The sequence below is a fragment of the Hippocampus zosterae genome, chromosome 7, assembly GCF_025434085.1.
Source record: "Hippocampus zosterae strain Florida chromosome 7, ASM2543408v3, whole genome shotgun sequence".
NCBI lineage: Eukaryota > Metazoa > Chordata > Actinopteri > Syngnathiformes > Syngnathidae > Hippocampus > Hippocampus zosterae.
The window spans coordinates 23,367,093-23,379,517 of NC_067457.1; the positions used below are offsets into that span (position 1 = coordinate 23,367,093).

General features: G+C 43.4%; 2 protein-coding genes across 5 annotated transcripts in view; both read right to left on the reverse strand.

The window, feature by feature from the left end:
- elmo1 (engulfment and cell motility 1 (ced-12 homolog, C. elegans)) overlaps positions 1-4,448 on the reverse strand; it is a 38,625-nt gene extending 34,177 nt beyond the window's left edge. For both annotated transcript variants that reach the window (XM_052070590.1, XM_052070588.1), the window contains exon 1: positions 4,300-4,448. The gene's annotated coding sequence lies outside the window, so the exon portion shown is untranslated. The remainder of the gene's footprint in view (positions 1-4,299) is intronic.
- A 1,826-nt stretch (positions 4,449-6,274) lies between these two features.
- rp9 (RP9 pre-mRNA splicing factor) lies at positions 6,275-12,321 on the reverse strand. 3 transcript variants are annotated; one of them, XM_052070681.1, is made up of 7 exons: positions 12,030-12,320; positions 11,097-11,127; positions 10,876-11,005; positions 9,821-9,912; positions 9,444-9,505; positions 7,978-8,172; positions 6,275-6,477 (listed from the first exon to the last, which is right to left on the reverse strand). In XM_052070681.1, the coding sequence occupies exons 1-6, from the start codon at positions 12,176-12,178 to the stop codon at positions 8,010-8,012; spliced, it is 627 nt and encodes a 208-aa protein (XP_051926641.1). In that variant the 5' UTR covers positions 12,179-12,320; the 3' UTR covers positions 6,275-6,477; positions 7,978-8,009. The 3 variants fall into 3 exon arrangements, with proteins under 3 accessions (XP_051926641.1, XP_051926642.1, XP_051926640.1); XM_052070682.1 differs by lacking the exon at positions 7,978-8,172 and having other exon boundaries at positions 12,030-12,321; XM_052070680.1 differs by having other exon boundaries at positions 6,275-8,172; positions 12,030-12,319.
- Positions 12,322-12,425: the final 104 nt, after the last annotated feature.

The following is a 12,425-nucleotide window of genomic DNA, read 5'->3' on the forward strand; positions in this document are numbered from 1 at the left end:
ATTATAGCAATTTCGCGAAACGAAGTCGAATACAGTCAAATCTAACCAAAGCAAAAATATATTCCAAAATAAAATGTAAAAATAGTCAAATCTTACATTAAAAATAGACCATCATCCAGGAATTTAAAAAAAAAAACATTTGGGCGGGGAAAAAAAATACTAGATGAAAAATACAAATAAAGTCTTCAATGAAATACACAGACAATTGAAAAAGCAGGCAAAAAAAAGTCAATTAAAAATATTTTTTTAATGTGCAACAAAATGCCTAAAAAAGTTGGGTGAAAAATACTAGCAGAAAAAGTAAAGATTTTCAGAAAGAAAATACTAAAATTTGAGAAGAAACAAATTACAAAAATATAAAGTACAAGATACAACAAAAAAGAGAAAACTCTTTTTTGAATGAGAAAACCCAGATATTATTTCAATACACAAACAAAATATTTTAAAAAGGCAAAATCATTGCACTAAATAGAAAAAGATGAAACCCGTTTAAATACACAGACTACAAATATATTCACAAATATGGGATGCGCACAAAAATATTACCGTAAAAAAAATAAATAAAAATAAGCACTAAACAATGATGAATCAGTTTTCAAAAATACTAATGTGGTTGCTAACAGTTATTTTTCTTATTGTCCAAAAATACTTTTAAATAATGACATCGGCAACAATGCTATTAGAATAACTAAATATCAGGCAATGCAAAACTATTAGATAAAAAAAGAATTATGAAAATTTCTACAAAATTTGACAAAATCCCCAAAATATTGGAAGGAAATTTTGCCTTTTTTTTTTTTTTTACAAATACTAGAAAAACAATTAGTTTCTTTTTTGATTGCACAAAATACATAAATATTTCATGAATAATAAAATGTCTATCAACATAAAAAACGTTTTGGACAAAAAATCCAAAATAGTAAATAAAAACAAACTGCAAAAATATCTGAGTAGCTTCTGATAGCACTATCCAATGAGTATCTGTCCCCTTTGCGCTCGCACGACGATGCCAGTCAAGTAGAGCACTACAAAGTTCTCAGCGGAGTGACGCCAAATACCACAAAAACCCGTGAAGTGGTAGCAAACATTAGAACCCCACCCCGTGACGCTGCACCCCCCCCACCCCCCCCACCCTCTTCCTCCCCTCAAATTGCCCATTTCCAGCACTGCAGTGGCACAGCTGGAATGCAGTGAGACGTATCACTTTCCGGGGTCATTCCGGGCCCCGGGTGACGTCAACGCTCGCTTATCCTCATGGGGCGGGGGGGGGGGGGGGTAACATATTCCCATGGTGCATCTGTTCCATTAACACAGATCATTAGCAAAGGCGCGCTTAATGTGTTTTGTTCAACGCTCGTCATGATGACCTAGCAAAGGCCCCGCCTGCGGCCCCGTATCGTAGCTCCATTTGCTACCACTGGGAGCCAATTAAGCTGGCCCGCAAACGAACGCAACCTCAAACTGCCAGCTACATTCAAAAGTTGTCCCCCCCCACCCCCGTTGTGCGCGTGCGTGTCGTCAAAAGTTACAGCTTGAAAGTCAGAGGAGGAGATGGAGGTTGGTGAGGAGGGAAGGAAACCAGTTCATTAAGATGGACAGATAGCACACTGGCCTGACATCAAGGGGAAAACAATTTACATAGCCGCCGCTGGGAAACCAAACTGAGCGGGGAAGCTGACACACTCGAGGGATGGTGCTACTGTTGGTGTCTGTGTGGGGGGGTGGGGGGCGGGGGAGTAAAATGTGAATGACAGTCGCATATTGTGAGAGTGGAAGCTAATGAGAAAAGATAAGATGAGAGGGGAGATGGGAGGGTGGGGGTTCTGCACCATTTTAGCTTCTCAATTTAAATGCTTTTGGGGAACCGTGGGGTTTTTTTCCCCAACGTTTGTGGTCGCTCTCAGAAAATAGCTAACGTACAAGTGGCATCCAGCATCTGAACTGGTTACCTACTGTAAGGTACGTCATTTTGGCCATTTGTTATTTGCTTATTTCAAAACTGGTCTTAAATAAGCCATCATGAAAATAGGACTCGGAAATTTAGTATCCAAAGGGTTCATTAACTTGTACTGCAAAACTCAAGTATACTTAGCAACAGGACAGCGTTGATTGGATTACATAAGAACAGCGAAAAAAACGTGCACTTGAACATAAAACAAAAACTGCAGATCTGATTTTTTTTAACTGTAGTTGTTTATAATAAAAACTGAAATAGTTTGGAGTTAAAAAAAAATGCTAGCATTGGAAAATGGACCTCAAACGTTTCGATTCAGATACCACACTGCGTACGTCAAGTTTAGGGGTGAAATTCTGAAAGAAACGATCAAAGAAACAATCGCCGAGTGTTTTTCGTAGCGACATCACCTGGCCTGGCATGCACATTACAAAGCTCGTCTAAATCAGTCGTTTCAGTTTTTACTAGCTGTTTACTTGGGAGGGCTGACAAATAAAATATTGAACTGGAAAGCTGCTAATAAATCTGCTTGCATTCCATTTGACCTACGGGTCCCCTGAGCAGAAAGAGGGGAGGGAGGATGTTTCTTCTGGCCCAAACGACGAGCTACCGGGTGAAGCCACAAACACGCGCACGCAGACACAATAACACACTTGAAGCACTTTGATTAAATGGAAGAGCGCAAAATGGATGTTTCTCAGCCTTTACGTGGCTCCGCAGGCAAAAGTCGCATCGCCCGCCGCTGCAGACTCTGCGCAAACATGCAAGCCCTTTGGCTTCAAAGCCACTGTCGCCGTCGTAAGTTTACATTTTCCAAAGTAGCCGCACCAAAACGTAGCGGGGGAATGAGATGTCATTTTGAGTTTAACTCACAAATTTTTTTTAAAAAAACCACAATCATGAACATGCCGCTCAAGGACCACAACAAGACAACTTCGAATGAGTGTTGTGAGCCAACACCAGATGCCGCGGTGGTTTCTCAAAGAAGAAAGTCAAAATTCCACAGTGAACATTCCACTAGCATAATAGCACAGTTGGCAAAGTCATTTCTGACATGTTCTTGGGAAAACAAGATAGATCGATTCAACCTTTAAAACCGACAAACCTAGACAGAGATAATTTTTACCCCCCAAAAAAATAGCAAACACATTGCTGCTTTTTACTCGTGACTCTGACAGAAACCTAAACATGGCATAGGCAACTACGCTATTTGGCTAATGCTAATGTACATCAGCGATTACAAAATCGGGTACAATGAGAGCCAGTTTTGGGAAATAATCCAATTTCACTTAATAGGTCCAAAAATGATTCATTTATTGACAATAAATAATGTTTCCTTTTTCCATCTATGTTAGCAACCTTTAGGGACAGGCAGAATATGCTAAAAGGCGCATCACGCATTGTTAAGCACAGGAGCCTACTTAAAAAAAATACATAGACTCATCTGCTGGTTTGGTATAAACTTGACGGCCTGCGAATGTATATTTAGACAGTTATACATTTGTTTTTTGTTTTTTAACACAGAACCAAGGTAAAATTAGGCATATCATCACACCTTTCTCAGACACTCTCTTTCTTGGAGCTACTGATTGGCTATAATGGCCTGAAGATGATGCGCTACAGCGCCACCTGTTGCTTTGGCATGCACTTGTCAGCTTATGAATACATTTTTACATGTTCGGGTACCGTTTTTTGGGGGGGTATTTTGGAGTTAGGGGTCATTTTAAGAATATTTAATAAACATTTTGAGCTCTGAAAAAATATATATCTCCCAGGAGAGGTTAATATTGTCCGTTTTAACAAATAGCGCATTGTTGCTGTTGCTTAAAGTTCCAGGCGGTTGCGTTTGATTGACTTCCACTCAAACACCTGCGGGTGGAGGGCACCATTTTAGAGGAACTCTGACGCATTACAAACTTTGACTGCACCTCCCTCGCAGTACAAATATCCACGTGGCCATTCTGTAATTTAAAAAGGTGGCTTAATCAGTGATAATAGTAACAACATGACGAGGAAGCCCACGCGGCACGACGAGCACACTGGGTTGGGGGTGTGTGTGTGGGGGGGGGGGTGTCTATGAATGCCTTTCGTTTGCGCAGAGGCAAGCGTCAGTACCCACACGCACGCGCTGCAGAATAACGCACAACTTGCACGTTCGAACGCCACTTGGAAAAGTCACACACGCATACACGTCCACGCGCGCGCACAAACGTAAACGCGCGTCCACGAAAGCAGTGAAAATCTGCAAGACACGAGCACGCGCAGAACTCACATTGCGCAACGTTCGGTGACAAAGGAAGACAACATTTTCCAACTAAAAACGGTGAGGAGAAGCGTTGACGTACCTGCACCCGCGTGGACACTTCACCAACTGGAGTTGCTGTGTTGTATGTGACTGGCTGGCTGCTTGTGAGTGTGTGTGCGATTCTCGCTCGCTCGCTCTCTCTCTCGCTCGCTCCCTTCCTGTGTTTGTGTGTGTGGATGTGGGTACTTCCTTGTCTCTTCCGCCCCCTACAGGCCGCTACCGTCATGACGTGAAAAAGAGACAAGCGGATGCAGTGCGTTGCCGTCGTGCGAAAACGTCTCAAGTGCGAACAAAATCGTTTTCATTTGGAAGCAAACTCCCAATTTCTTTGGCTCATCTACTATGAAATGAGATACATTTCATTATTATACATTTTTTCGACATTCCAAACATTTCGGCTTCGATTGCGTTACATTGTTCTCAACAAAATGGGATTTTTTTGTTTTTACTTCCGTGCATCAATTCTCAACGAATTTTAAAATTATACGACACACTTATTCGAATATTTAAACATTTCGATCATTTAGAGTTAGCTATATGCGAGTCATGATTAAAATCCAGCCGGATACATCTGAATAATTTACATTATTACATTATTATCACACACATTATTCAAATAGTCACCTTTTATTGCGTGTCACGTGATAGCAAGTTGAAGATCGGTACCAATTATTTTAAAGCTATAGTTGTGGTTGATTTGTTACTCCCTACCATAATAATAAATAAGTAGTTATGAAGCAAAAATCGGAGCCATGTTAAAGTCATATGACCAAATTCCCAAATTCAGGAAAACCTCAAACACACAAAAGATGGAATCATGACAAAAAGTTTACATCAAATGAAAAAATGTTTTCTATTTTTATCCATGTTTATTACTGTAGTGTTGGTAGTGTACAAGTCATACTGAGGGAAGTTTTACATACATTAAAAAAAAACCATACATTTACATATTACATTTTTGGTAACCTCTCCGATGTGCATCCATGAAAAACATTTTTGAATTGATTGAAGATCTCTGCCGAGTGTGATGACACGGCAAATGAAGTGAGTGGCAACGCCAAAGAAAACCTTTAACCGCCGCGGGTGGGCCGGGAGCCACGTTTTTAATAATTCATCGTCATTGAACGCTCGGTGGCTTCTCCTCTGCAATTCTCATGTTACAGTTAATGATTCAGTTGGATCCCTTTTGGTAAATGACGCATCTTTAATTAATTCAGTGAGAGATTGACTGTTTTTACAGATTCTGTAAAGGGGCAAGAGGTGCAGTTCCCCCGCAGATCCAACAGGTGGCGCTTTCGGCAACACATGATTCTTAAGAGGGGCAGTGCCCCGCCAGATCAAGCAGGTGGTGGTAACAAGTAGTTTTATTGCATCTGTGTAGTTTGGTAAACCGACATTTAAAAAGCATCGCACAGAAAGACTGGATTACGTTGATGAGGTTTTCCAGCGGGAAGCTTTAAGACTTCAAAAGGCGTTCAAGTTGCGCTTCAGGCAGCTTGGTAGCATTTGAAACTCATCAAAGTCAAAACGCTTCTCCCTTCAGATGCGTTTGCGCTTCTAAATGGCGGCTATGTTTTCTGACTAGAAGCGAGCGCCCGCAACAGTAATCCTTCTATCCGGGGCCGCATTTGAATTTAAAGCTGCGCAGCGGGATGTCAAAGGCAGCGAGTCTCTACGGGCCTACACAGCTGCAAAAAAAAAAAAAAAAGGGGAACAAGACGCCAGCTTTATTAGTTCCAGTGCATGGAAACCTTTCCCTCGGATTCGGACACTTGCCGCTGCCGAGGTGACATCCGTTGTTCCACGCGGGAAGAACCCTTGGGAGATTGCTGTCTCTAAAACCGGACTGACTGAAGAAGACCGAAACAAGGGGAAACCTTCAAGTTGTGAAGATATAATAACGAGTCTGTCTGGTCTTTGGCTTTCGGTTCCTTGGCGTTGGATTGAAAGACGGCAATGTTGACATTTGCTACGGACGGGACTCCAAATGGAGAAAATGGCGACTGACCACTGAAGATGATCTCATTTGTCTTGATTTTATTTTTGTTGAATTTGTGTTACACTTAGCGACGAATTTAAGTCTTCAAAGGTAAGGCAAATCCTTGACAAGGATCTCAATCTGAGGCAACGCTTCAAAACTTGTCATGACAGAATTGTGCGTCTGGCAACTGCAGAAAGTCGATCAGACAAAAAGATGGCGGCAAGCGACGCGTTCGATCTGGAGAAAAATCGCAAGGCCAGATTGGTTGTTGCGGAGCAACCGGCGGATTTGAAGTCGATTCAAATTATTTGTTTTCGTCTATTTGCGATCGAGGCAGAAAGCTCTGAGAGAAAACGAGACTTCTACGCGACCATCTGCCCTAACCAAGTGAGAGCGAGATGATCAACAGATGGGGGGTGGGTGGGGGGGGGGGTGATCTCAACATTCCAGACTGATGGAAGCGCAAGCCACAGCCAGTTCTTCATCATTTCTTTTGGAGTTGGGAGTTCAAGCACGGTGGAAAAACAAGTTGTCTTTCTTCTCAGAACACGAGAAACATTGGCGTACATTTCTCACCCGCCGAGTGGATTTTTTTTTTTTTTCCAGAGCAAACAACCCCCCCCTAACCTCAAACCATCTAAAGTTTGCTGCGCAGTCACGTCCTGAGGGTTTACTCGCGAGCGCGACGGTCCGCGGTTTCCGTTGCGCGTTCTGCACTCAAGGGCGTTTTCACACAAACCAGAAGGGAGAGTGGATATATTCCTTCTTCTCCTTTCGGCTTGTCCCTTTTCAGGGTTTGCCACAGCGAGTCATTCATTTCCATCTTTGCATCCTCTACTCTGACTCCAAATACCTGCACGTCTTCCCCTCACGGCATCCATGAATCTCCTCTTTGGCCTTCCTCTCTGTCCCCTTACCTGGTAGCTCCATCGCTAACATTCTCCTACCAAAGTATCCACTGTCCCTCCTCTGTACATGTCCAAACCATCTCAATCTGGCCTCTTTAAACTTTTTCTCCAAACTTTCCCGTCCGAGTTGTCCCTCTGATGACCTCATTTCTGATCCTGTCCATCCTTGTCACTCCTAAGGAGAATCTCAGCATCTGTCACTCTGCCCCCTGTCTAATTTCTTCCTCTGTGCACTTTCCTGAACCTCAACATTCCACCACCGGGCCTCTTTGTCCACCTTTTCTCTGTCCTGAAGCCACACCTCGCACCTTCTTGCCTGTCTCCCTGATCACTGCTGCAGTACTCTCCCAATCTACCATTCCCTGTCCTTCCAAGTTCCTATCTCGAAGGCCAAACTTGCCCATCACTTCCTCATCACCACTGTTCCCTTCCCCTCCATGAGCATTTAAGTCTGCTCCAATCACTACTCTCTCTCTCTCTCTCCGCTGGGAATGCTCGCCGTCACTCTATCCATCTCATTCCAGAACTTTTCCTTTTCTTCTAAATCACAGACCACCTGTGGGGGAAGCCCACGGACTACATTCATCATCACACCTTCTATCTCGACCTTCACGCACATCAACCTGTCTGACTCTCGTTTTACTTCTATTACATGGCTAGCATATTTTTCCTTTATAATCAGCCGTATTGCATTCCTCTTCCCATCTAAACCATGGAGAGTGGATATAAAAAAAAATAAAAAATAAAATAAATAAACGACACCTGAGCAACAACGAAAAGGAAACTTGCCCACTCTGCTATTGAAAAGGAGGAAGACGTCTGAAGGTACCGTTTCTTAACTTCACCCCGCGCGGCCGCGCATCAATCGGACTCGGAGGACGACGACGCATGCTTATGCTTCTTCCGCTTCTTCTTCTTCTTTTTCTTCTTCTCCTTCTTTTTCTTCCTCTTCTTCCCGCCGTCAGAGTCGGAGGACGAGGAGGATGACGTGGTGTCCTGGAGAAGCTGCTGCAGCTGCTGGATCCTGGATGAGGAGACGAGGTCAGGCAATCAGACACAAGTTGGCGGGAACATCCGCGGCGCTTCCTTTATCCGAGCGGCAGCTGTGTTCTCAACGCAGACGCCACTTGATCTTTCAACATGTGTTAACTTATGAGCAAGAGACGCCTTCTGACCACTCTGTGGAAGGTGCGCACAAATCACAGATGGGATTTCTTGCGTTTTATTGGCCGGCTCGGGATGTGCGAGTGTCAACGTGACCTCGTGACGGCTTGCTTATCTTGCAAAATAAAAGAGATGGCAAAATGCGTTCCACCAAACAGTTTCTACTGAAACAACAATACTGGAGAGTGTTGGTATCAAACTCCCAGCCAGAAAATAAATGTCAGTCAACATAGAAAATAATGTCTTCTTTTTGCTAGGGTGTTGGTTTGGGCTAGCATGTGAGCTTGATGAGCTTAATTTGAATAATTATACGTGTCGGTAAAGTAAAAAAACCAAACCAAATCAAAATGTATTTCAACCCTTTCATGCACTCCGTAACCTGATAACATGACAAGCTGTCCACTGTAGTAACCGCTGTCCCTGAAAGGGTTAAACTTGGTACACCAAAGAGAGCAGATTTGGATGAAATTTAAAAAAAAAAATTGTCAAGTATAAAAAAAATAAAGAATGCTAATTTGTTGAGCTTCTTCCTGATGTCTCCACTTGCTTGAGCCACAAAAAGATACCCATGTGAGTTTCCACTGCCTGGATAAGTCCCACCAGTATGGCGTGGGGCTTCCCCACATAACGACAACGGGGCGCTCTAAAGCGGCAACACCAGCACGAAGCCCCTCTGTATAGACTAGCTGTCACGTCAGGGGTTTTACAACCAACTCGCTCTTTACCATCTCTGTCACGTGCATGCACTCAGGGCGGACAATGAGGCACCCTCAACCGGCCACATCAGCAGACCGCCCAAGGGGAACATTCATTTCCAAGTTATAAACAAAGCTATTTAGCGAGCTTGTTGCAACTATGGAAATGCAATTATGTCTATACCAGAGGACGGCGAATTCTTTAGATTTTTTTTTCATGAGGATAATGACTGGTTCAAAAGGAGACTTGGGAGGCGGAGCTTTGACTCTTATCTCCTTGGGGAAGATGTCAGATGTTGAATGTGGCGAACGCACAAGAGGCTTCAAAAGCTGGCCTTTTAATGACCTTTCTGTAATGGATGCAAACTCACACCGGTATCCTGCTGCGGCCACACAAAACCACACAATAATACTTTTTATATTTACGCCCATTTACCTGCTTTCTTTCTCATTCCTTTCATTTTCCCGAATCAGGTCGTACATGGGGTCTTCGTGGGCCTGCCAGAAAAACAGGAAGCTGTCAAAATGGACGCCCGAGAGACAAGAGATAGAAGTCGGGAAAGGGTCTCTTAAGGCATTTACCACCATTTTGTTCTATATTTCCCCTCCCCCACCCCTTTTTTCTGTCACTCAGCATTTTCCCGGTTGGAGGGAAAGGAAAAAAAAAAAGGACGCAGTTGCATTTATGGTAATCACAGCAGGGGCTGAGTATTCCATTGTCCCATTATGTGCTATATTGGATCGAGCAGCCAAACACGTGCGTGTGTGTGTGTGTGTGTGTGTGTGTGTGTGTGTGCGCGCGCAGACACTCACTACGCGAAACTGCTCCAATTTCTGGTTGCCTTTGATGAAAAACGGACACTCACGATCCCCTGTGCGATGGCCGTACCGTTTGCACCTCCAGCCTGCAAGAGTCCGAAAAACTCAAGTAAAATAACTCCAAAACCATCGTTAGTGACGCAGAATCCAAATATTCTTAACTTACAAACATAGCAATTAATTGATGTTGTCTTCTTCATTGGAGATCAATGCCATCTCGTTCGATTTTTCTGTTTTATTGTTGTTTTGTTTTTTAATGGAACAGGCCTGTGCTATTGGCAGGGGACCTTACATTACGAAATGTCCTTCCATACTTATTTTTTCCATACTCATTTGTCATGTCCTTGTTTATGATGATACTAATGCAGCGTGTTATACCGGAGACAAATTCCTTGTGTGTCCTACATACTTGGCCAATAAGGATGATTCTGATCCTGATAAGCCCAAAAATAGTGAATATGCATTTCAGCTGACCTCCGTTTTCAGGCCACCTCCCTCCAATTTAGGAAGGCGAAGAACGTTTGCGGCTCTCTGATGAGCGCGTGCGAGAGAAAATGAGTCACCGACAACATTTGGTGCACTTTGTCGTGACAGTTGGAGAACAATGAAAATCCCAGCTGTATGTTTTCTTTTTTTTTTTTTTTTTGGAGCAACCGCCACGTCGCAACAGGCAAATGTGTTATTACCTCGCAGCAGTTTTATGGGCTTGCACAAGTGCACACACCCTTGTATAACTAGGGACGTGAATTGACCAAACGCATTCAAACATCCATCCATCTTCTGCCGCTTATCCGGGGCCGGGACAAGGGGGCAGCAGCTTTATCAGGGAAGCCCAGACTTCCCTCTCTCTAGCTACTTCTTCCAGCTCTCCCCGGAGGATCCCAAGGCGTTCCCAGGCCCCATTTCTGTAACCACTTGTGTACCAACACTACAAAGTCAATTTCTGTAATATGAAGCCCTTAATACAAAAAGCGTAGTCAATACAGACACTCGGGGGTCTAGTTGTGCGATATTTGGGGACTTCTATGACACGAATCCTCTACACTTACACTGCATCACCTTGACCTCCTTGCCCAGCGGCATCCACAGGCCCCTGGTGGGCGCATTGGCCAGGAAGCTGCGCGCATCCTCATTTCCGGGTTCAGCTGGAATGCAGTCCTCGGGTTTCTCCATGTGCTCCTGTCAATCAAAGCTGAGTGTGTAGGACCAGTCATTTTAATGACCGCTAATGTGACGTTTCTTCTGAAGACTTGGCCAAATAAGACATTACCTTAATGTATCCTGGTGGAGGTTTTTCATAGCTGTAGAAAAAGGAGATTAACTGCTTAATTACTTTCCAAATACAATATAGTTTATACTATAAGAATGGCTGTATGAATAAACAATGGCATTGATTAAACCCAGTTCATTTGTCAGTACATTTTTAATGATTCAGCTGCTTTGGCAGCTCAAAACCATGCTGACATGCAGTACTTAGACTAACAACATGGTTGCAAACAGAGTCTGTGGAAGTTGATGCACGGAGAGACAATTTGGGGGGGAAAATGGTAAACGAAGAAATAAAGCAGAAGGGGGGGGGGGGGAATAGAAAGGCAGTGGTTACTTTGCCGTGACCGGAAGCTCTCTATTATTAACCTGCCGTGAATGGTGATTCATTTTAATTATTTTTTTAATAAACCGTGATGTCGATAGGTCGTCTGGTTGATTATTCAGGCGTGATGCGTAGGCTACCGGGAATCGATTATTTGCTGTGAGTCATGCATTGTACGTGCAAAGCTAAACCCCTCTGTCCATTTTCACAAGTTTTGTCACGTAAAAGTTTTTTTCTGGATAACCATCTTTACGCAAGCAGGTTTATCAGCGATACTGTATTCCCTTTTGCTTTGCTCTTTTCAAATGCACCAATCGCATCTTCCGCCTGTGTTAAAATTCATTACCAGCGCACAACGCATCCAACTCCATCACGGTATCATTCCCGTCAAATTTGGCAAGTAAGGCGTCGATTCCCAGTCTCTCGACAACATGTTCGTGCAATTCACGTCAACATACGCTCGGTGGCAAAAAAAACCATAGAGCACTTTCAAACATTACAATAAACGCAAAGAAAAAGTTATTTTGATTCGGAGACTTCATTTTCAGGCCGTGATGACCAGCCCTAGTTATGAGCGTGAATATATTTTAAGAAATAATTTTTAGCACTCACAATGTTTCGATGTGTTTGAGGTTTTGTACTTGCTGGTTGAGTCTCTTCATCTGGCTTTTAAGCTTCTCGTCGTCCTCCTTGGACGTCGATTTGTGTCGTTTGTGCTCGCGTCGCTCTTCTTTCTCCCTCGGCCTCTTTCTACTCGACATTTTGTGGCAAATGTCGTTCAACAGAAAATAATATTGTATGAATGCGTTTAAATATACTTTGGACGAAACACTTAAGAGGGTAACGATGGCTAAGCTACGTCGTTTTCCTCGACTTCCGGTGCGTGCAAGCTAGCTGCTTCGTGAAAGTTTATCTCCCCCAGCTGGTGGCGGGCGGAACTGCACTAAGGAAGACTACTTGGCGTCAAACCGTACTTTTTATAAGTACAGTCAAATCTCGGTTTTCGTC